General features: G+C 36.7%; 1 protein-coding gene across 1 annotated transcript in view; it reads right to left on the reverse strand.

Annotated features, from left to right (window-relative positions):
- The window catches only part of LOC113227464, a 26,535-nt gene extending 7,671 nt beyond the window's left edge, over positions 1–18,864 (reverse strand). Inside the window, exons 1-6 of the mRNA XM_026460402.1 lie at positions 18,767–18,864; positions 15,289–15,374; positions 12,288–13,375; positions 10,511–10,619; positions 2,204–2,426; positions 530–744 (exon numbers count right to left, since the gene is read on the reverse strand). Coding sequence (XP_026316187.1) covers positions 530–744; positions 2,204–2,426; positions 10,511–10,619; positions 12,288–13,375; positions 15,289–15,374; positions 18,767–18,832 — 1,787 coding nt within the window. The 5' untranslated portion in view covers positions 18,833–18,864. The remainder of the gene's footprint in view (positions 1–529; positions 745–2,203; positions 2,427–10,510; positions 10,620–12,287; positions 13,376–15,288; positions 15,375–18,766) is intronic.
- Between the last annotated feature and the right edge of the window lie 7,209 nt (positions 18,865–26,073).

Raw genomic sequence — 26,073 nt, forward strand, 5'->3', positions numbered from 1 at the left:
AGGCACCCAAGAAAAAGAATGAACTTTTAGATGTGTACGTACAGGGCAAAAATACTTCCCGCATTCGCCACCAGTGGTGATATGAGCTGATGACTCTATACCTCGTTATGATGAATAAGGTACTCTTTGATGACAGCTCTCAATTATAGCATAGTCCATAATTGTGCCAAAAGATGGCGCCACAAAATTTTTAAGAAGTTTTGTACGGACAGACAGTTACAAACTTGGCATTGGCGGATTTATTGATAGTATCGATGGGGTTGTAACATTATAAAAGTCATATTTTTACAAAACCACCGTACATAGTCATTTTTCCTTGACATCGGCGAAATCATCGATTATTTCGATGGAGCCATAGCATTTAAAAGAAGAAGAAGAATTAATAGACAGTTATTAAGGAAAAAATAAAAAAGAAGCTTAAAAATCACTCACTCATAATTCAATGTGAACAAAACTGGCGCCTTTTAAATAATTCGACTATACACATTCGGTATGAAAAGTTATTTAGTAAGTATACAAATTCACTCACATCTCAGCCAAATTCTTGACATCATCTCTCCACGTAGTGGGATCGAAAGTGGCTGGGTCCATCCCATCTTTGTCTTTCTCCTTGTCATTGGACACGTTCTCCTGTCCTCGTTTGAGCACTGTTATTTTGGTATCCTCGAGTTTATTTGGCTTCTTGTTTTGAGCTACGCAGACGCTCGCGCGGAGTGTCTCCATTTTACCCATAAGTGTCAGTACCTGAAAAGTGAAGGTGGTAAAAATTTCGATTTAAATAATTCGACCCCTCCCGCGTAAAGTATCGTATGTCGAAATTGCCAAGTTTACAGTGGAGCCTTTTAAAGTTCTGAATTCACTGAAATAAGCATAATACGTAACTTTAGCGTTTCTCAGTTATATTCGGCAAAGGTCGTTACTCACATAGAGTGTTATAAAATTCTAGATATCGGTAAGATGATCTATTAGATGATCACTCTATGTGAGCAACGAGCTTTGCCGAATGAAACGGAAAACTTTATAACACTTCCCTGTAAACTTGGCAATTTCGACATACGATACCTTTACGTAGGAGGAGTCGAATTGTATACAGGCTTATTTCTCAAATACTAAAAATCTCACAGGAGAGTATTAATAACATCATAAACTACAACTTTTGTTAAAAAAACTGCCTCCGTGGCCGGACGGTTACCATACCGGACTGCCACACTGAGGTCCTAGGTTCGATTCCCGGGCCGAGAGAAATATTTGCAAGGCCTACATTTATTTATCTCGTGAGTTTGGGTGTAATTTGTGGTTGGCTATGTGTCTCCATGGCACCCGTTACACAGGGTTTCCCTAATGCAGGGCTATGTTGAGTGTGTGCGTTATTATTATTATTATCAGCTCCATGTGACTAAACTACTTCACTATTGAACTCTATGTTATTTTTAAGAAATATGGCAAATATGAGGGTAAAACTTTTTATTATAGGGAATTCATTATTCTCTCAAGGGTCTCGCAATTCAGAGTCCATTGAAAATTTAGCATTTAGTCAAGCTCTTATGCCGAAAATTACCAGTTTTTCCGACGTCCTAATTTTGGATCGTACTGAATGAGCGAGAAACTGATAAGCTACGATGTTAGATATAAGTTTCTAAAACATCGTGATGATACCTTCACGTTGAAGAAGAGTTCATGACCCTCAGAAAACATGTGAGGTCTTGGATGTAATTTGTGGTTGTCTATGTGTGTGTTCATGGCACCAGCTACACAGGGTTTCCCTAGTGCGGGGATACGTTGAGCAAAATAGGATAGCTCATTATGGATATCTGAGTATATTAACGCGAAGGCACTATCCGGAACTCACCTAACACCTAAAGTGCTAACTGCTAAGCCACCGAAATTGTATTTAATGCAACGAAAAACTATAGAGGGTTATTTGTAAAATACTAACATCCTCGCAGAATGTTACTAACATCATAAACAACAACTATATAATTTTATTCGATAATAATAATAATAACGCACATACTCAACATAGGCCCGCACTAGGGAAACCCTGTGTCGCGGGTGCCATGGACATACATATACGACAACCTCAAATTACACCCAAACTCACGAGAGAAATAAATGTAGGCCATACAAATATTCCTCTAGGGTCTCTGCGTGGCAGTCCGGCATGGTAACCGTATTGAGTTTCGACGTCGGAAGAGGCTTTAACCTTGGTGTGCTCGCGCAGCATGTCAACGGTGAGGCGGTCGACGCGGGTGGGGCAGGGCGGCAGGCGCGGCACGGGGATGGAGTTGGACGAGGACACGGCGCGCCCGGGGTAGGCCAGTGCCAGCCGCGCTTCGGTGCGCTTGCGCTCGCGCTCCAGCTGACGCCACTGCTCGTAGCACGCGTCCAGCCGCGCGTGCAGCACGCCCGACGACGTCGCCGCGGCCCTGCGATCGCGACTGGTTGCGGTGCGGGCCTCGCCGTGGCGAAGCGTCCCGAGACGTTCGTAATCTCGGTAAATTTTACTTCACTAATTCTGCCCTCGGAACGAACAAGGGCACGACTAACATTTCGATGCCTTACTTTCTCAAACTCGTACCTTATTCAGGAGATGGCAAAACTTTCTATTTATTTTAAATTCCTTATCAATTTGGATGCACTAAGTGCTTTAAGAATAGATAAAAGCCGACGTGTGAAGGCAATGTGATGTGAAATCAGCCTGCAACATTTCGACTGTGAACTTGTACTATCTCAATTTTGACCAATTGACAAATTGTTTGTGTCATTTATATAGCATCTGGTTTATTAACCGATTGCCGGTTCACAGTCGATTTGTACATACAATCCATTTTTTGCATTTTAGTAACTTTGTGATATAAGATACGAGTTTGAGAAAGTAAGGCGACCATTTTCGAACGATCAGAAAATAAAAACCAATCTAACTATTTTTCGTGGAAATATATCTCAATATCAAAGGATTTTACTTAGCAAATATACGAAACTATGTCCTTATACACCGTCCAACCATTTAACTTTTGACAGCTCGAATTCTGATCTGAAGTGACGTCCTAATGCGTTTCTCATTCGATTTTTTTTATAACGAGCTATTTCATATATGAAGAAATTAAAATCGTGAATGTAAGCGGGTTCAAAAAAGAAGATATTGTCTGATAGTGATAGTGACGTTGCGTTTAACAATTTGTGCACTCAAGAATTAATAATTAATGTTAATGAGGATTCAAGTTATGATTCCTAGTTCATATGGAGAAGAATCCGACGATTCATTACAATAAACAATAACAATTATTTCATTTCATTATAATTTATTAGACAGGTACCAAAATTTATCAACTTGAATAATCTTCGTTACATAATCTGTTGGCTTGACAAATATCGGAGCTAAAAAGCACGTCGCTTCACTAAAATTAAAAAAACAAAAGAGTCCAGGAAGTATTGCATTTTTGGTCTATGGTTGTAAGTTAATCATTACGGAGCTTCGGAGTCATGCATATGTCAAAAGTTAAATAAATGGTTGGACGAAGTATAGTTCACTAATTCTGCCCTCGGAACGAAAAAGGGCACAACTAACGTTTTTATCGAAATTGAGGAAATAAAGGCCAATCTAACTTTTATTTTTGTTTGTGGAAATATATCTCAACAATACTGACTTCAATAATCAGATTTTTTTACTATAAAAAGTCTTATTTGACTTTTATTACGTTAAAAAACAGTAATATCAAAGGATTTTACTTAGTAGTGTAAGAAACTATGTCCTTAGTACGTGTAGTTCAATTACAATATAATAACAAAAAAAAAACACACTGAACACAATTGTGCCCTTTAGTTCTATTCATGAAACAAGTTTTAAATGTCACATTTACATTAGTTATGACCTATATAATATGCAGTTATAATTTTTGTTTTTGTACTGATTTAAAAGAGAAAATTAAGATTTTTTTAAAAAGGGCTGGTTAAAATACAATGAAAGTTTCTGTATTGAACGTGTAGTATACAGGGTGTAACAGCAAGGTGTAGTCATATTTGAAGGTCGGATTCAGTTAATGGTATGAAACTATTTAGCAAAGTTGTTTTAGTACAAACTACGTTATTTATGGAAATTTCGCCATGAACAGTTTCGATCAGCTGATGTCATTTAACGAAAATAAATAGTCACATCACATCTCTATTGAGTATCATAATACAACCAAATTACGTAACTTGAAAAAATTGTGAAATTCAGGCATGTTATTGTAAATGATAAAGTACTTAATGCCATATTCTTATTACTATTTATAATTTACTAAATTTATTATTATTTTATTCATGTAATATGCGTGTGAACATTTAATGAAAAATAAATATTATCGATTACTTTGCCAAAATACACTAGTTCATAATAAAACTATTATTTAAAACTTAGTACATAATAACGTAATATGGTTTCGTTAACTTCATATCTTCAAACATACAAAATACACAAATTTCCATTTAATATCCATTAATAAAACTAATGTCCTCTAAAAAACACATATTTAAAGTTATCTCTGTTTCTTTTTACCATACGCATTCATCTATTGTATTTTAATGAATGAAATTTGTCTCTTTCTATCCGTCGGTACTGTTCTAACGCATGGCGGCGTCGGTATGTTTCTTCTAACGCATGACGCAATATGACGCAATTATCCGACTAATACTTCGCACCCTTACAATGAAAGCGACCCAAATCAAAAAATTAAAAAATGAGTTTATACCGTAAAACCATCTTAAAAAAATATTTTGTTACATTAGTCACACTGTGGTGAAGATGAAATTGTGCAATTAAAGCTCGAATAGCACTGATTCATAAAGGTCCCTTTCATTTTGTTCTTTCAGTTTAAAAATTCTACTCCCGCGTCGAAATATTAACGCCGCATTTATTGTTGAATCTGCATTTGCAAAGACAACACGCTGCCACTGACGGATTAGCATTTGAGCCATTTTCGTTCCGAAAATCATATTCAAAAATCACTAGTAGCAGTAGAGCTCCTTGTGAGTTCGTCCAGGGTAGTACTGCCACATTACCGTGTTACAGTTTTGAAGGGTAAGGGTGCTGGTGAAATTACAGGCACATGGGACTTGTCAACTATGTCTCAGAGAGATGGACGCCGTAGCAGTAGCCTTCGAGCGGCAGTGCTACTGTTATGGACAGGCGTGACGCTTTCCACCGGGTACACGACTTGTTCGACCCGTCGCTTAATATTTAAAAAAAAAAAATTTTTTTAGTAACTTACTTTTTAAAGGGACTTACTTTTTTGTTTCGTGGACTTTCTTCTTTTTTAATTGTGAAACAGGGACCACAAAACAATATCAAGGGTTATGACATCTTGCTTAGCTGATGAACATTAAAAAGACTTAATTCTTAATACGTTAAATGATAACAAAAAATCGTTAAAAAAAAGACCTATTGGCGACTAGTTTTTGTAAATTATGTTTTTAAATTGTTGAACATTAAAATGATCAGAAACAATTTTCAGTTGTAAAGTTCCATTTTTCCTCATTATTTTCAAAGACTAATAAGGCCATCACCTTTAGTACTTCAAGAGTAGGTAATAAATAAAATAATATGAAAATATGAAAAAACTTGAAATCTTATTTTCTTTTTTATTCCCAAAAAGTTGAAATTTTGTATTGGGACACTTTCATCGTAAAGGTGCAACCTGAAGGTCGGTAAACGTCAAGAAATTAGTTTTGATCGTTGACCACGAATTAATTATTGTAATTTTAATTTAATTTTTTTTTATGATTGATTTAGTGTCTGTTTAAGTATGAATGTTGAGCACAGTAATAATTGGGCACAGATATGCCTGTTGTATTAATTTTTAAGTGTTTTTATTTTCCTCACTTTCTGTATCTGATGTCTGTACATTGTGCCATAAATAAAAAATAAAAAATAAAAATAAAATAAATTTTCATCACTTGCTTGGAAATGAAAATATCGTGAGAAAACTTGGATTTCGGAGATAATTGCCGAAATCTTCAAAGATGCGAGAATGTCAAGTTTCCAACCAGTACTTACTATGCAAGTGCAGTGGACTAAACCTTGTGCAAAAAATAGTACTTTACTAACTTACATACGTCTATTGCTGAGCGCACGTTTCTAACAACAGGCTTACGCTTAATTTGACTTATCTACACACGACAACTTTCTGGGTATGGGTTTATTACATGGTGAAATTGAAATAATTAATATCCGTTGAACCTATTAAGGTTCTTACTTCCTAATAATATCTACTCATCTAAAGAAATATTTTAGAATAGTTTAAATTAGCAATAGTGTAAAACCATAAAAAATCTTACCTAAATAAACAAAGTATCAAGATTAGTCGCCTTGCGTACGCGATACGTAATCGTAGCGAAGTCGCAAGCCTTTGGCGGCAACTTTGGCGGCAAAAATATCACCTTTGATTTTCGCCGCCAGCATTTGATTTTATACATGGTGATGTGGATTAGTGGTTAATGTTAGACTCGTTTCGGAGGTCGTGGATTCGATTCTCATAGTTGACTGGCTCTATGGGGTAGTTGTTAGAGTGTTAGGTTTTCTTTGCGGATGTCGTAGATTTGATTCCCATAGTCGACTGCCTCCATAGTCTAGTGGTTAGAGCGTTAGGCTTTCTTTTCGGAAGTCGTGGATTTGATTCCCATAGTCGACTGCCTCTATGGTGTAGTGGTTAGAGTGTTAGGCTTTCGTTTCGGCGGTTGTGGATTTGATTCCCATAGTCGACTGCCTCCATGGTGTAGTGGTTAGTGTTAGGCTTTGTTTTCGGAGGTCGTGGATTTGATTCCTATAGTCGACTGCCTCCATGGTGTAGTGGTTAGTGTGTTAGGCTTTCGTTTCGGACGTCGTGAGTTTCCGATGGGTGACTGCCTCCTTAGTGCAGTATATCCGTAATCACTCAGTCAGTTCTTGCATTATGTGGAAGTGGTACGGGTGATGGTCAGAGCTTGTTTACAAACAAAGGCGTATGCAGTGCAACGTTGAAGGTCGTAGACGTAGGATATAGGTATTCGTTTAATGTGTATGTAATGATGTAATTTGTATCAGGAGAAGGGTCTTATTTCAAAAGGATGGTAATAATTTTAATTTCACCCTGTAGGTACATTATGAAAACGTTACCCTATATTCCAAAATTTGCGTTTCAGTCGGCGTCCTTTGATGTGCCGCCGCTGAGGCAGAGGTGCTATTTTTTAATTTTTTGTAACAGTCTGTAATTGCCGTTTGCGTTGTGAGGACTAAATAGGTGTCATCGTTTTGTTTGTGTCTTGTTTTTGTGTTTACTATGTCACGCTTAAGCAATAGTGATTACTAAGAGATGATGTTGTGCGTAGGCGCAGCCGATGGGAGCTTGCGCCAGGCCTCGCCAAATTTATTGGGCAAAGTTTATTGATGGCGTCCCAGAAAATCGACGTCGACCATTTCCTGCTGTGGAATGCTTCAGGAAGATGGTTATGAGACTTCATAATAGTGGATCGTTCCGTGGTTCCAGTTCTGAAGGCCGGCCGAGTTCACGAGACCCAGAATTCGAGGCAGATGTTTTGGAACATTTTCTCGGCAATCCAAAGACAAGTACTCGTCGTGCTGCGGCAGCCTTTGGTGGTGTGAACCATATGAGTGTGTGGCGTGTGCTACGGGATGATGGCCAGCACCCATACCATTTTCAAAGAACGCAGGAGCTGTTACAAGCGGACTATGATCTACGTTTGGCATTTTGCCGCTGGTACCTACCGCGACCAGGTTGGGAGGTCTCCCGACTTCGCTTCGTCGGTACTGTGGACAGACGAGGCGTCATTTACGCGTGCGGGCATTATCAATATGCATAATGAACATTTTTGGACTCATTTGAATCCCCGCGTATCAAGGGAATCAAATTTTCAACACCAGTGGCGGATTAACGTGTGGGCTGGTATAATAGGTTGTGCCGTCATCGGTCCAGTGTTTTTGCCGGCAAGTCTGAATGGGGCCAATTATTTAAGATTCCTAACAGAAGACTTGGATGACGTTCTGATGGCCCTGCCAGTGACACAATACGTGAGACTCGTGATGGAACACGGGATGACTTTCTAGCACGATGGAGCACCCGCACATTTTGCTCGAAATGTACGTTCCCATCTGAACGACCGTCTCCCGCAGTGGATTGGGCGGGGAGGTCCTGTACCCTGGCCAGCGTGGCCCCAGACTTGACACCGGTCGATTTTTTTTGTGGGGTCATATAAAAATATTGTTTATGCGGAGTCCTGTGAAAGCGCAGAAGAAATGAGGCAGCGGATCGAAATGGCGTTTAGTCAAATCACTCGGCAGATGCTTCAAAGAGTAGAGCAGTCTCTGTACCGACGCACGGAAATATGCATATTGCATGGAGGTCGGCATTTTGAACCTTACCTGTAAATGTGTGAAATGTGCCAGCAGTGCGTGTAGTGATTGTACTTATTATTCAAAATTATCGTAAACAAGTCAATATTTCGTACATTGTACAACAGTGAATTACAATTCGTAGGAAATTCATTAAAACGTGTATGAATTGCACAGTAGGTAAGTACCAATTAAAAAAGTATCCACTATTGTAAAATTGTCGTAAATAAATGTATTAATACAAAATTATGTAGAATGTGTATACGATGAAGGCGTGCGTAACTACGGGCTTAATAAGTAAATAAATATCCTTTAAATTGTATGTAAATAAGTACGTACCTAGGTATGGCATAAAATAATATTGTTAGAAATAATTCGATTTTTCTAGGTATTTAAAGATTTTGTTACTTAATATTAACGTGTTATCAACATATTCAAATCATGTTTTTACAGTGGCATTTCAATTGTAGTCAGCTGTTCTTTCGCCCCGCTTGCGGCCGCCCAGGTTTCATTAATGAATTTGTGAAGTCGTAGTAACGTAACTAGCAATAGAGTTGTGACGCAGTGGTTGTTTCGGACAATCACTATTTATACAAACATAATTAAAGTTATATCAACATTAAAAGTCACTTATTTTTATTTGATATTTTGCACAGAGGGTCTAGATCAAGTATAGGTTTGGCTCCTTTAATATGACTACACCTTGCGGTTACACCCTGTATATATGTATTTTAACTATTCTTTATATTGGAATAATGTTGGAATTTAGAATTTGCTGCTTGTGTCTTTCTTTCTTCCGAATGCAGGATTGTGATTGCAAAAATGGCGCGTGCGTGTTACGACTATAGCGCTGCAAGTGCGCTTCTAAATGTTGTATAATAATTACTACTGGCGCGGCTGAAACGCCATCAGCGCCACAATGGATATACATATACCAAAATATTCAATTTCAAAAAAGAATAAGAAGAAGGTAGAAGACGTCGTTTCGAATCCGGTCGGATCGGAGGATTTTTTTTTTCAGTGTTCGATCTTTGTATTAATAATTATAACAAACTAGTGGAGTAATTTCACAAAAAAAAAATCAATTCTATAAAAATTTAAATACAATGAATAGCGACATCTCTAGCCAGGGCTGGTAGCTGTAAAGGTATCTAACTGGGTAATGAAATATTTAAGATTTGTCATAGATGGCGCTACGGCTAAAAAGTCGTTGAAAAAACCAAATACAAAGACACAACAACAAACACATGCAAAAATTCGTGAGGTCCGCTGTTTCGTTCCGTGGCTTAGTTGGTATAGCGTCTGGCACGGTATGCTTAGAAGACGTCGGTTCGAATCGACCGGATTGAAGGATTTTTTCTGAGTGTTCGATCTTTGTATTAATTCAAAAAAGAAGTCAGCGCGGCCAGTGATCCTTGTGAAAACGTCACTCTACCACGCGTGATCAGGAGCGTACAGGATTGCGCGCGGGAAAGCCTGGACGCGCAATCGTTAACGTTTACCTTTTTGAAATTTTTTAAGCTATAGTTCTTTAGCGCGCGATTGCTCGTGTTCGTGTTCGTTTATGTTACAACGAAAAGAGCGTTTGTGTAAAGGCTAATAGCGCAAGATAGACCGCGTGAAACTTTTTTCCTTCCAACGCCATTGTCGTACCACGCGCGATACAGTACCTGTGTAAAGTCCGCTATTGTTATGAAAATTTAACTTTTTTTGAGAATTCCTCTAAATATGTGCACGAGTGTACTTCCATGTACACGCGTTAGGTGATGATTATCACATGTTTTTCAGAGTCAAAGAACATGCATGTTGACTGATTGAATTTTCTATATCACCGCTAGGAGAATTTATATTCACTGGAAGAGATTTCTGCTGGAGATAAGCTCACCGTTGTATATGTACTTTGTAATATGTACTTTGTAATATGTATTTTTAAAGTGTTTTCTTAGCATAATAAAGAATTTATACTGTAAAAACTAAACATGGTTACAAAAAACTACAGAGCCGATGTTTATCTAAAAAAAAACAATTTTCTAAAACCATAAACGGAACTTCATAAACAGAAACACAACGAATGGGTTTCGAAATGTTTAGACTTTCGAATTAAGCGGTTTTCGATGGTCAGATTAAGTTAGTATGTAAACTCACCTCATGTTTCTCATAGCGTAGAAAGGCGCTAGTAACGGCATATCCAACATGGGAGATGGCAAAACTGGGGGTGGTACAGGTGGACTTGGCCCTAGTAACGCACCCAGGCCTGCAAGGAAATTAAGTAATTCATTATCCAATATTATTATTAAAATTTGCTAGTTTGGTGAAAAAGCCGTGGTAACCAAACTTACCGCCTCTCAAGCAGAGGGTCGTGGGTTCGAATGTGTTGTATTCTTCTATTAGTGGACTGTAGTAGATTTGGTGTTGATATAAACACAATTTTACTGAGAGAAAGTCTAATAATTCCGCAATGACAAAATTAATTCACATACGTTTTTTACTTTCAAGAAAACCATAGAGCATAGAGGCATAGTTTATAAAAAAATACTGTTGTTTAGCTATAAACAGCGCGCACTTCAGAGTTTTTCACTTGTTATTTACCATAAACTTGTTTTCCATGCCCTGTACCCAGCAGTGACACTATATAGGCTAACTATTATTATTATTATATATTGCTCGTATACTATGTCATTTATTATTTAGTAAAACGTTTCCGTTTTACAATGGCGTCTATTTTAAATTCATAACCAAGAGGTCGAATGTCGACTAGCAGTGAATTGATTGACACCATTATACCATAAGATATACCAAACTTACAACGATATAATCCAAGGTCACAATGAAAAATACGAAGTTAATTATGATTAAGTAGGTACACATACTTATAAAACGTATTTTTATACAAAAATGACATTGCTAATAATTCACGTCAGATCTTACGCATAACCATGATTCGGAGAAACATTTAAATTGAATGATAAAATGTTACATTGCACCACAGCACATACAATTACATTGTTGCAAATTAGTGTGGCAACGAATAGTATATTCGGTCAAGAATTGGCCGAACAGCCGTACATTCGGACATATTATTCGATCTGATTAAAACACATACGATAATTGGCACGATCAATACCGCTTATTAACTTTAGTTATGATTTTGCAAAACGAAACAGAAAAGTATTTTAATTTACAAGTTCTAATTAAAATTTATGACTTATTGAATAAACTAATTGTTTATTGCACTTCAGTTTAACTAACTTTCATAAAATAATAAGTAATAAGTACTTCATTTTGTTAGCTTTTATTTAGTCATTAGTAAAGTACATAATACATACGTACATTTCATTTGATGTGTTATTTTTTTCAACTGTCTCTGTGGCCGAACGGTTACCGTGCCTTCCATGCAGAGGTCCCAGGTTCGATTCTCGGGCCGGGAGAAATATTTGTATCGCCTATATTTATTTCTCTCGTGAGTTTGGGTGTAATTTGAGGTTGTCTATGTGTGTGTCCATGGAAAGCCGCGATACAGGGTTTCCCTAGTGCGGGACTATGTTGAGTGTGTGCGTTATTATTATTATTTTTCTTTTCTGATCTCTTAGAAAAATTACTTAGTTATGTTACATTTTCTTTGATAAGAAGCAAATTACGCTTTCGCGAACTTACACGTATAAATTATTAATTAATTATTAAAATTAATTAATTATTAAACAGTTACATGATAATTTACTGCTTTACTTATTTCTACCTCGTGGTTTTAGGTATTCGGCCGAATAAGCCGAATAGTAACCGAATATTCGTTGCAACTCTATTGTAAATAAGCCTCACGAGTTATGATATGGGATCTATGTGAAACAGGCCAACTTTGGAGATAGCTCCACTGTCATTGGAATATGTATGAGGTGGAATATATTTGGTACAATGTTAAACTCACCGAGATTGAAGGGAGTGTTCTCATGTAAAAACGACACGTCGACGTTGAGTTGGTTCGGTGGCGGGCGATTTCGCATAAGCAAACTCATCTGCCTTGCTAACTCCGCCTGATTCTGTCTCATTAGAGCCGCTTGCTGCATGTTATCCCGACCGCCGCTATCGTAATTTCGCTGCTCGTTCATAGTGCCATTAGGTTGAAAATTCTCCCGCATCTGATTCATATCACGGCGCATAAAGTCATTCTGATGAAACCCGTTCTGTTTAAAATTCATCGAATTAGGACCCGATCCTGGCGTCTGATTCGAGAAATCGTAATTCTGGTTCATGTGACGATCGTTCACTTGCGTCATCATGTCGTTTAGATAGAAGTTTTCTCCATTGTAATTTTTGTTAGGAGGAACTTGGAAATTCCTGTTCAAGAACATCTTCTGCTCTTGCATTTTGTTGAACTCTTCGTTTTGGTAATGCCCGTTTACTTCCATAGGCATTTTATAGTCCATATTGTTAGGCATTTCATCCCGTCTATCCAAACTCATGTTCAACTGATTCAAATACACCAATAATTCTGACGGATCCTGACTCTGGTCTTTCCCAAACGTATTATCGAATTTGTTGGGAAATCGCTGCACGTTATTGAAGGGGTTTTCATAATTCGTAAAGTTTACGTCCAAGTTCAGACTGTTTGGCCGGTTGTAATTATTCATGTTGAACATATTGGCTTCTGGTAGAGAATTTCTTTGGCTCGGCTCGAAGAAATTGTAGAATTTCTCATCAAATTTATTTGGGTTCGTGAATTGAGCGCCTCCAATCTCCTGTGCTGCCAGTCTTAGTAAGTTCAACTGTTCTGGAGTGACATCTGTTGCAGGTTCCACAGCATCAACTCCGAGTAATCCAACATCGCTGTCGTTATAATTGACGTATCCATTCCCAAAACCATTTCGAATGTTGAAGTTAAAGCCATTCTGGTTGTTTTGAAAATTGTACATGTTGTTGGGGTAGTTTATGTTGGGTGGTACAAATGTCCCAGTGTCATTTTTGGGGAATTGGTTTGATATTGTGTTTATCGCTTTTTCCTGTGGTTGTACAGAGCTGAAATCCAAATAGTATTTGCATGTACTATATAATTATATATATGTTGTAATAATTTTCATGTGGGGAACAATTCTACTCGTACAAAATTGGAGCGCAATGCAAGAAACCGGTGCACATACTTCCCAGAGAAACCTAAATATGGAAATGCGGAGTGAATTTCTGCAGTGATTATCCAAGAGCGTCCACAGCAAAAACCACACAACACACTTTCTAGATTTACATTGGTCTTGACGTTTAGACTTCGTGCTGGCCACATTCCCTTAAATAAGTTCTATCATCTAATAAAAAGAGGGGAATTTCCAGTATGTCAATTTTGTAACAAACTCTATATCATAATAGGTATGCTACGTTTGATATTGTAATATTAAGGAATATATGGTAGGTTGGGGAGTTCAATGTTGTGCAAGGTAACCCATTGCTGAAGAAGGCTAAAACTGTATGTGATGTCCTGCCTTTCACTACGAAGCGACAGGATAGAGCGGAATAATCCGCAGAGATTGAGATTACAAGGTCGAAATTGACACCCAAGTGTTACAGGCCCTATTAACAACAAGATTTAAAAAGGAGCTAGGGTATAAAGGTAGCCTTTGGATTACCTCGGACAATATGCTGGGCGCTAGATAAGGGGGTCTCAAATTCAGGTAGCGGGAGAACCAATTAAAAGAAGTATTTTTGTATGTAACCTACATAAGGGTAGGGCTAGGGTTAAGGTCTACTCTTCTTTTAATACCAGTGCTGGCGAAATTACAGGCACATGGGACTTTTCAACTTATGTCTCAGAGTGATGGGCGCAGAGGTAGTGCACCTCAGAAGTTTGCGAATCAAAGCTCTGAGTGGCACTGCAACGGTTATGGACAGACGTGTCGTTTACCATCAGGCACACGACTTGTTCGTACCATCACTTCATCCATCCGAAACAAGTACTAGTCGACTAATTTAAAAGACAATGAAAAGTATGTAGCTACATTTGCTTCAAGCGGCTTTTAATTAGGTCGAATGGTCGAATATTACTTATTTCACAGTAATTGTTTCGAACGTATGTCAGACAAAGAACGAGAGTACAGGTTCTGGTCTGAGTGTTCACGTAGTCCCCGATATTTAATTTAGTTCGTCTAATTTTTTTTACTACCAGTACAGGAAATTACCTATTGTGATTAAAATTGTCTGGTAATCTCATCCACAAATTAAGGATACAATCTCATATAACTTGAATACTAAGTAAAGGAAATTTGGTACTATAACGAAAATGTTAAATTGTATAGCTTAAGTTCATCGTTCGTTAAAGTCAATAGAAGATGAGAGACGATAATTTCTGATATTTATAATAGTTTGTTATCAGTACCCTACAAAACGAGCTCTCTAGTAAATGCGGTAGCAGCAGCCCTTGAATTACGCAAGACCGTACATTCTAACTCAAGGACCCACAAAAAGATCAACAGATATTAAACAGGCCTGTATGTGTATGGTGTTTAAATTCAATTCAAAAAGTCAGGAGTGACAGTATTAGGAGACGAACCAAGGTAATCGAAGTGCTTTCAAAGGTAGATCAGACAAAACGGAGATGGACTGGGAATCTGTTGCGAGGGCCGGAAAAATGTAGCAAAGTAGTGACCAATTAGTATCCACGTGATGGAAAACGTAATATAGGGCGTCAACATCAAAGATGGGAGGATGAGCTGAAGCTAACTGCAGGCCCATGTTCAAGAAGAGTAGCTCTTGATAGTAGAGCGCACTGGTATTCTGGAGGAGGCCTATGCCAAGAGGCACGCTGAGTTAAGAGATATAACGCAAAAATTTAATATGCAACATAAAATTGTAATGTAAAAAGAATTTATAACTCAGCTTAAAAAGCTTAATAAATAAATAGACATGTAACACATGTTAAGTTATGATAGGAATATGCAACTTACCTGCTCCCTTCTGCTGGTCCAGTCTCATCGAGGATCTTCGTGATGAGATCCCGGACCATTGAGTTTTCTTCCATAATGCGTTCCGACTGAAACAATTGAATTTTTATGTTGTTGACGTTTTAAGTAAGCTAGTCAGTGGAGTGATGATTTGACCTATTTATTGTAGCTACAAGTTGCTACTAGACACTACGCAATGTATAAACGACACGCAATAGATATAAAGATGTAAGTGTGTGTGTCTGTCTGTGTGTGTGTGTCTGTGCCTGTGCGTGTGCGGGCGCGTGCGCGTGCGTGAAGCAATACAATACTCCTATATACTCATGCCATGGTCTATACAAAAATTTATTCATTTTCTTTTACACTTGATAGTACCAAACTGAACAGCTTTTAATAAGAATCATCATGGAACAAAATTTGTTGTTTATGATGTAAATAATATAGCCTTGCGAATTTGTTATTATTCTACAAATAAATCTGTCTTTTCACTCCTTAAAAATTCCATGTCACATTGACACACACACATGTGACATTGAATGTCTTGAGCGGTGCTTTTTGCTAAGGGTTAATATGTCTCCCTGTATTTACCACTTTAACATATATACTCCCGGACTTATGGACAAGACGTTTAGTATTCATCTAGTTTCAAAATTGCGTAATAGTTTTTGATTAATCAAACATTGTCAAAACACAAGCTTAGGGCACTTAATACTGAAAATGCGTGGTGGCGCGAATTAAATGTAGGTAGTAATGGGATAAGCGACACTTTTGGTCATATTGAGTTATATATACTGTTTGAATCAGCTAATGTTTCTGATTCCAACAGTACATAACTCAATATGACCCAAAAGTGTTGCTTATCCTGTTTCCCTTTTCAAGCGTCGACAAACATATACAAATCTTATGCACAATGTAGTTTCTTTTTCTAACATAGTTTCAGTGTACACACTGTTTTCAAGGATATTACACAGTTGCACATTTGAAATTGAGTCAATATGATCCAATTCAAACAACACAAATTATCATTGTTAAATTGTTATAAGTGTCTAAAGATTAAGTATGCGTATGCATATGTTTGCTATATCAATCTTATTGTATTATGAAGTTTACATAAATAAAGTCAAGTTATGTTATAATAATTAGTTCTATATTTATGTTTTGATACTTTTGTTACTGTGGCAACAAAATTGTGTGACCTTTATTGCTTGTTCGACTACAAAATATTATAATATTTTACGCTTTTATAACCGCAGGGTTGTTGCAACAGCATATCAAATTAAAATATCTGCATCCGCATCAACCTCAACATTGATTGATACTGATATTCATTGCGGATGTTCGACTCGTGCATGACAGGGTACCTTCTAACCCTGAAATCATTTACAAACCTTTCAGAAACAGACTGCAAGCCAAAAAAGCAGGTCAGCTGTTGTTTACTGAACTGAGAATATTCCATTGCAGTTAAGCTAGGCAGTTGTTTTTATGCAGATTGATTATTTTATTAAAAATGTTGTAAAATCATTGAAACAATCTTTTATTGCAATTCCAAAGACAATAAATAGCTTTGTTCAGTAAGGATGTACATTTTTATGTCTTTTTTTTTAATAGATAAAACCAGCATCTGCTGATGTCAAAAAATCCACGCAACAACTATGTTCAGAACTATCTAACAACACCTAGATCATGGCAGCTTAGCTCCCACCGGTCTAGGTTTAAGGCTCTAAACCATAAGCAATAACTTTTATTATGGCCGTTTATAGATATAATGGTCCTGCAATTTCGAACCTTATTTGTCTATTTCTAACTTTTCTTTTTTCTTTTCCCATAATAATTTATAAAATTTTCTGGTGTAGTTCTCTTATGTAATAAATTAAATTTTATTAATAATAATTGGATATGAAAATTGAAACCTAGGCAATTTGGTATACAGGGTTTTTGGTAAAACATTAACAACTTTGCAGGAATATATTGCCAACATCATAAACAACAACTTCTATTCCATGAGTTTTCAGAAAACATAATAAACTTATCAAACACAAACTTTAAAGTTATTGTTATACTATTTGACACTTTTTTGATCTGTATTCTTAGCAACACCTTCCCAATGTTATCATTAATGAAAATTATTTTGGTGGTGGGTTCCTACAACCGCACAAAGTTATCACCATTTAGAGCCGATTTAAAAGTAAAATGTGATGAATTAATAAAAGTCGAGAAGCCAAAGTTGTTATTCATAAAGTTAGTAATACAATTCTGCGAGGTTGTAAGTATTTTACAAACAACCCTTTATAACTGCGGCCCAATTTTGGCTGCGTAAATGGTAGTCAGGATATGTCATGTAACATTTTGTATGCTTAATCACACAAACCATAACAGACCAAGTGTTATGCACTTCTACCATCACCAATACCGAGTTTGCATGCAAATAAACTATTTTAGTTTAATTTCATTTCAATAATTACGATATCAAAATAGTTACTGCAGCTGAAATGGATGGATTTGGACATTGCGGTTATCTAAATCTGTCAATATCCCCTTCTGTATGACTATGCTAATATACCAGACAACAAGCCCTATTATCTCCCACTTGCTTCATTTTTATTTGTTTCAATTGTATCTTATTTTTGTTATTTATATTATAGATGTGTTCCTCTATTCTTAGTTATCTACTGAATATTATAATTAGGTTGTTTTGCATGCATAAACAGGTTTGTGAGTGAAAAACACTTTGAATCTCAATGTTTAGATGTTAATTGTCATCTTATATTTATCAAAATCTAAGAGGAAATGGACAAATAAACATTTTTTCTTTTCTTTCTTCTTCCTTTTCCTTTGCTTAGTGTTTAAAATGAGCCTCTTAAAGAGTTTTATATAGTTAAAAGTACACTGACACTGATCTTACCAAAATTGAACAAGTGTAAAAAAGATTTTTATGTTACATACAAATGTGGTCTATAAATTGTATTTTAATACAACTAAGTAAGGTTTTGTTTTTGTAGCAAGTCTTATTACAAATGAAGGACGTTTAGATAGGTAGTAATATAGAGAAAGTACAACCTTTAGCATTATAGAATGGCTCAAATACCAACAGCCCAATGAGAATCTTGCTAGATTCTACTAAGTGCCAATAAAGGCAAGGTGTTACAAATGTTGACTAACACGGCCACTACACTCATCTATACCCTGTTATATTGTCCTCCAACGTACTATCTACAAAATTCTAAAAATATTGTGCATTCTTCAGATGTCATCATTCACCTCAACTACATTGTATAGATACGTTACTGAAGAAGTTACCACATACCACAGTTTCTAAGCACTTTTCATCGTCAAGAAACATGATAACACACAAAACCATGCACTTTTCACTGTTATTATGACCATTTTCCCGGATTTTGGGTCAGACTGACAGCTAGATTTGGACATTTACAACATTGAGAAAATGGCACAAGTAAAGTTTACACAACACTTCGACGCTTACCTGGTCAGGCTCATTTTCGACGGTTTTATACGCATTACTTATGTGACATAAATCACTGAAGGCCATTTAAATTAAAAATTATTCCTTGCCACGGTACATATGAGCTGCTAAGCCATTTTTTTCATTGACCTACATGTGTATAAATACGTACTACTACTCGCAATGGTGTTGCTGTCACAACGCCAAGTTTTCTTACGAAAATATTCGCTACTTTCTATACTATTCTAATACCGAATAGTAAAGCGTTTGGAGAAATACTTACTTGAAACATATTCAGTTTTCACACATAAAAATCAATGTTTTTCATGGACAGTGAAATATTGGTTTCCGAAATTCCCGCGCTTTCATTTTTATTTTTTAAGCATTTTCCTTTTCTATTTTCAAATTCAGCCAGCGCATTAAATAAAACTTGTTATTAGAGGCTAAACACACTTTTTGTGTAATATTATTTTTACTTTGACATTATTTTTATTTGCTATTACGATGGTTTCAGAATGAAATCATTAAACAGAATTTTAAAATTATTTTTTATTACAATATTTATCTTAATTGTAGTAACTTTATTTTGATTATGGTAACTCAAACAGTTTCAGGTACCTTATAGTACAGCAGCTTCAGTTTAGTCCTTATCAATTTTATTATTTTAGAATAATTAGTTAATTTGTAGTAGTTTCGAACAATAACTTGGAAAATTATTTATTAAAATTTTATTTTATTTTCTAAGCACTCATTTACTGGTAGGTACTATAAAAAACTCTTTGAAGAAATTCATATAAGCGCCACCTATTGAGAAATAAGTTAATTAATATGAAGTGTTAAGTAACGACATCTGTTAGTTTAGTAATACACATAACAAGCAAACATAGCTCATAACTAGTATTTAAATTGACCAATAGAGGGATTACGGCGAAAATATTCGAAAAATTGAAAGCTTTACTTCTATTATCTCCATAATCCATAATAGACGGACTTATGATACGTACCAAGATTACCAGATATTCAAGAAATCTCGTATATCGAGAATTATAATTCGCATGCAATGTACGAGGCACAATGAATTATTACACTGTAATTATTCTGCCAGTTTTGTACCAGCATTATCTGGAATACTAGTGCAATCATAGATATTACTGATAAAATTATGAGTCTAATCACAATCATACTTTTTCATATATTTTTATAAAAAAAGACTACAAATTGTAGAAGTTTTATGCTAAAATTTCGTCACGTAGAACAAAATCTTATTTTATTATAACAATATCTATGTTATCGAGTTCTTAGGTTTTCGCGATTGTTATACATAGGAATGAAACTATTTTTCCGGATTTAAATCGCGTATATTTGTTTTTTCAAACAAACCGACGTTTCGGGCCCTTTACAGGTCCCATGGTCACGGTTGACTGAGGTGGTACAGTCTTCAACCAGTTATGTCTAATATTGATGCAAACCACCCTATTTTTTCACTATAGTTACAATAGTTATTAATTAAATACCTTATTTTTAATTTTACAAAGAAAACATTCCAATTTACGCTACATTAAGTTTTACAAATTATTTTATTGAATGAATTTGTTTATTAAGTTTAATTTATTATTAATTATTAATAGAAATTAGATTAAATTAAAACATATTAATTAGTACTGCAGTCTTATGTCTGTTTGGGATTTTTCATTAGAGGAAATACTGGATCCCAAACTGGTGGTACGGAGAAACCATCTTCCCTGTTGAAATTAGGATGTTTTTTAATTTCAATGGCCTCTCGCAGCATCCTGGGCAGATAACGGACTTCTTTTGCAAGGACCTGGGGTTTGTCAAACTTCATTGAATGTGTAGGTTTATCCATGACATGCTCGCAGACTGCAGACTTGTTTGCGCGACGGTGTTTGACATCAGCTATATGTTCTTTGACGCGGGTACAAATACTTCGCTTTGTTTGTCCAATATAAGAGAGACCGCACTCACAGTCAAGCTTGTAAACTCCTGCATCCTGTAAGGGGATGTTACATTTCACGGGTCTCAGGTACTGAGAAATCTTCCTCAGGGGCTTGAAATAGGTCTTGATAGATGCGCGCCTGAGGACTCTTCCGATCTTGTCTGTAACACCTCTCACGTAAGGTAAGATGGCAGGTCTTCGCTCGACTGTTGGTGGTTTCACACGGGGTCTGCGGCATTGGCGTGGAATCCTCAACTTATTCGCATGTAGGACTTGCTTTATATGCTGAAGTTCCCCCGCCAGATGATTACTGTCGCAGACACCATATGCTCTCTGAAACAAAGATTTGCCCACGGTAGCTAACTGGCTAGGATGGTGATGGGAATTACCATTGAGGTACCTATCTGTATGGGTTTTCTTTCGAAATACAGTATGGCCTAAGGTGTTATTAGGATTTCTTTTAATTAAAACATCTAAGAAAGCTAAAGTACCACAATTCTCTTGTTCCATAGTAAATTGGATCTTAGTACTAAAAGAATTAAGATGGTCCAAGAAAGAAGGTATGCTATCTTTAGGTAATATTGTGAAAGTATCATCAACGTACCGTTTGAAAATCTTCGGCCTAGCTGGGGCCATGGGTAAAACTCGCTCCTCGAAGTCTTCCATGAAAATATCGGCAACAACGGGAGATACCGGGGAGCCCATCGCTATACCGTCAATGCATCAATATTAGACATAACTGGTTGAAGACTGTACCACCTCAGTCAACCGTGACCATGGGACCTGTAAAGGGCCCGAAACGTCGGTTTGTTTGAAAAAACAAATATACGCGATTTAAATCCGGAAAAATAGTTTCATTCCTAAATATCTATGTTATTTACACAGAATGTATCTATCGTTTTTGACAATATACATAAGAGGAAAATTAATTGCGACTATTTAGAAATTATTCTACTTATTTACTGATATTGTTTCCTGAGCTAGGTACCTATATTAACCTTAATTTGTCCAGTTGCTGTTTCAGTACGTAACGACTGAGAATCTTTCCTTCAACTTAAAAAACCAACCTCAAAAGTTTGTGGAATTACATCTATTGCCAACTTTTATTGAAATTGGTTACCGGAAAGTGGGTGAAATCCAATAAACCATTTTTACATCACAAATCACAAATTATTTTTTTTCAAATTTGAATGTGACCAGAGGTACCTACCCACTTTCCAAGAAAAAAGAATCAACGAAATTGGTTCACATCGGAGTTGCGTAACAAATAACTCGAATTTGAGAGAGTCTTCTTTTTTGAAGTCGGTTGATAAAAAAAGACACACTCTTTTTTTTATTTTTTTTATTTTATTTTATTTAGTCACTATTACCTAGTGTTATTACAAAGCTTTATAAAATTAATCGTAATGTTTAGGTAGTTTAGTTATGGTTGAGAAATGAAATGAGGAGATGAATTTAACGAAATTTACAAGACATTGGAGAGACTTCTGCCAGTAATGAATGGAAAAGTAAAGGGAGAAAGCTTTTAGGTATTCCGTTTGGGACAATCAAGTCTAACCAAAAAACTTAATAAAATTTAAACAACAGTACCCAATATAAAGTTTCATCATCAGTTAGCACCATCATGAAACCATTTATACGTCCCACTGTTGGACACGGGTCTCGTCTCAGGCTAGGGTTTTAGGCCATAGACCGCCACACTGGCCAAATATGGGTTAATAATTTCACGCGTTTTCGGAGGGTAGTGAACCTTCGACGTGCAAGTTTCATCACGATGTGTTCTTTCACCGAAAAGCTCATGATAAATTTGAAGAAAGATAGAGAGAGAGAGAGAGAGAGAGAGAGAGAGAGAGAGAGAGAGAGAGAGAGAGAGAGAGCAAAAAGTTTATATATATGTATATAGAATCACTGTGATCCGCATTGTATTAAACAAAGTTTCATATATTTTTTTAAAAACACAGTCATACAATAATTTGTATATTGTATTCATGCCGTCCAATAAAGTAATATCAGTCTCAATGCTAAAATGAACACAATGTCAAAAATTACAAAGATCATAAATAATGTACCATGTCAATTTTAAATGAAGTCTCTAATATTGTAGAATGTCATTTCATAGAGGTAATTAAATAACATTGTCTTAAACTTTGTAGCATGTAGCAAAATAAGTGATTTCCTGCAATTTGCGGGACATTAGCCTGGCCCCCTTTACACAGTTATCACAGTTTTTGTCGCGCGTGATCTGCAGCTTGGTTTTGATTGCCTCTCCCGACCGGAAACTGCGTCTTTTCCGAGTCGAGGCGCATAATTGCGATTCACAACTGGCCGATCGGAAACTTTTGACATTTCAAATCGGAACAATAGTTGACTTAACTCCATTGACTTACAATTATATGGACGTCGGGTCCGCGCTAAAAAGTGTCCGAACTTATAGGGCGTTAAAATCGTATACAGAGCGTCATTCACGTTTTAGTCTTCGTTTGTTCGACTGACAGCGAAGCAAGCAAAATTAGACAGTACTACGATGACATTACAATTTAAATTCAACGTTTGAGCTTTTTCATATTCCTTTACATGTCACTACGTTTACATAGGTTGACTTGGGACATTTTTTTCGTGGTTTTTGTATTAGACCCGTCGTCCATTTATTTGTAAGTCAATGCTTAACTCACAAATTAGAAAGATATAGTAGGAATCAGGTTCATCTTCTCGCTCGGAAACCTATCTGATTTCGAGACTCGGATGGACTATCCGACCGCAACGATTTCGTTTTGAATTAAAATCAGCCTGCAGGAGCGAACAGGATTGCGCGCGGTAAAGACAGCACGCGCTGTCCCTTTTTCCCTTTACCTTTTAATATCTGTTTGATGCGCGATAGAGCGTTTGTGTAAAGCCCGCTATTGGTTCTTCTCAAGAATTGATACTAACTAGCAACTTTATCGATGGGTGCAATACCTAATTCAGTGCAGGATTTTGCAAAAAAGTATTTACATACCACCCAGTGGTAACATATGAGTGCCTAACTACTATCGAAATCCTAATGGATCCACTAGTGAAACCGAGAGTGGAACCAATAGTCCGAAAGGTTGATTTCCGACTAGAGAAATGGAAAAAATGTAATGATGCAGTTTTAGTTTTCATCGTAATCAGCCCCATGAGTTGTTTGAACATTTTTCTCAAGTCCTAACACGTAGTTTCGGTTTTGACCATACACGCCCCGTTGTAAAACACACACTGTTAAAATATGTAGATATGTCTCAATCAGAATAATTAATAATATAATTAAGAGCAGTAGAGCTCCTTGTGAAAGAATTCGTCCAGGGAAATACTGCCACCTTACCTATTTCTGCTTTACTGTGTTTCTGTTTTGAAGGGTATGGGTGGGTGGAATTACAGGCACATGAGACTTGTCAACTTTCGTCTCAGGGTGACGGGCGCGGTGCCAGTGCCTCTCAAATCTTTGCGATTTAAAGCTCTGAGTGGCACTGCAACTGTTATGGACAGGCGTGTAGCTTACCATCAGGCGCACGATTTCTTCCCGTCACTTGATATCATAAAAAAAAGATTAAGGCTATTCTTTATAAAAGTAACAACAGTAAGCAACGGTTTGTAGAATTTTTTTTGCACACATTCATAGCCCCGCAATAGGGATATCCTGTTAATTACACCCAAACTCACTAACCAAATAAATGTAGGCCATACAAATGTTCCTCCCGCCCCTGTAATCGAACCCGGAAACTCTGCGTGGCAGATCAGCATGGCCACTGGTTCAGTTCAGTTTTTTGGCAATTACAATCTAAGATCTAACAGTTTGCTACCTTGCCATAACTAACGCATTTACTTTTTGGTAACTTTGGAGACATTGGCACCTACATTTTTTTTTTTTGAAAAATATCATTTTCGCGGATTTTGCTTAATAATAAAACTGAAACTAATTATGACGTAAATACACCGATATGTTAATAACTCAATTTGGCATAAAAAATCGATACTTTAGTTATGATAAGGAGGGCAGTATGGCTCAGACGCCTCAGCAAGTCAACGAAAATCTTTACTAGGTACTTAATGGGCGTGTATCAAAAGACTGGTGTGAGTTTTTAATCTCTTTACAGTAATACCCCGCTTTGCGCGATTTTCTTATAAGGCTATTTTCGAAATTCGCGCTTAATTACTCCGATTTACGCGGATGCATTGATATGATTGATTTAGCCAATTTGAACCCGTGGCTTCTCAGGTACTAAAAGTGCATTGTCACCGGCAGTTGTTTCTTGCCTTTAATTTGTAATCTTGTCTGTTGTCCAGTGGATTGTAAAAGATAATTTTTAGACACGACGATAAAACTTTTAGAAAAGATGGGTTGGTTCGAATAACACGTTCGTTACAAATATTTAGCTTGTTATTTGATCATACCGCGTTCTATCCCTGGTAGCAGTCGTTAGGTCAAGTTAGAGACCCCAGGGCGATCAAAAAACTATAGCACCAGCCGGGTCACACTAAAAAAGAACAACCCCGTTTTACGTGTATTTCGCTTAACGCGATTTTGTCCGCATCACTCGCGTAAAGCTGGGTATTACTGTATTTTATACGTTATAGGGTTTTTATACCCAGTGGACATGTCACCCCTGCGTTTCCTGTTCATGACAAAATACTAACAACCTCATAGGACTATTTTACCTACACAAACAACACCTTTCGTTCCATGACTTTTATTAATACATGAGATTTTACTTTCGTATAAAAATATTGAAACAGATCGTTCTGTGCAATACAATGTAAAACGCTGGAGGTGAGGGGTTGTCGGGGAGAACGCTTGCACCTTGTGACGATGCGACCTTTTTCATAATCATCCTAGCTTTTTATCAACCTTTTCGCTGGTTCTCAATTGCGCCAACAACGCTCAACTCTGCAAGGCCCCCCAGCATAGCTTTCGCGAGACCCGCGTGACACTGGCGCCCGAACAGGGACAAAAGGAGGCTAGAACCAGCGAAAAGCGTGATAAAAAGGTGGGTTGACGATGAAATTGGTCGCATCATCACAACCTTACTACCAAATACGTATCTAAAAAGTGTCAGATAGTATATAGAAAAATAATTTAAGTTTATTTTTGGTAAATTTATTTTAGACAGATAACCTACTAGGTAGGCTAATGCAATGCAAGCGGTGCAGGACATGTCGTTGTGGCATTCTTTGGGGGAGGCCCATGTTCAGCAGTGCACGTATTTCGGCTGAAATGATGATTTGATTGATTATAATGAAATATGTTTTACAAAAAGTGGTATATCGCAACAGTTTCCATATTTTACCAAAACTGGTACAATTTTATTAAATAATATAAATTTTTTTTTACATATTTTACAAAAATGATAAATCTGAA

The sequence above is a fragment of the Hyposmocoma kahamanoa genome, unplaced genomic scaffold (assembly GCF_003589595.1).
Source record: "Hyposmocoma kahamanoa isolate Upper Pololo Valley unplaced genomic scaffold, ASM358959v1 210, whole genome shotgun sequence".
Taxonomy (NCBI): Eukaryota; Metazoa; Arthropoda; class Insecta; order Lepidoptera; family Cosmopterigidae; genus Hyposmocoma; species Hyposmocoma kahamanoa.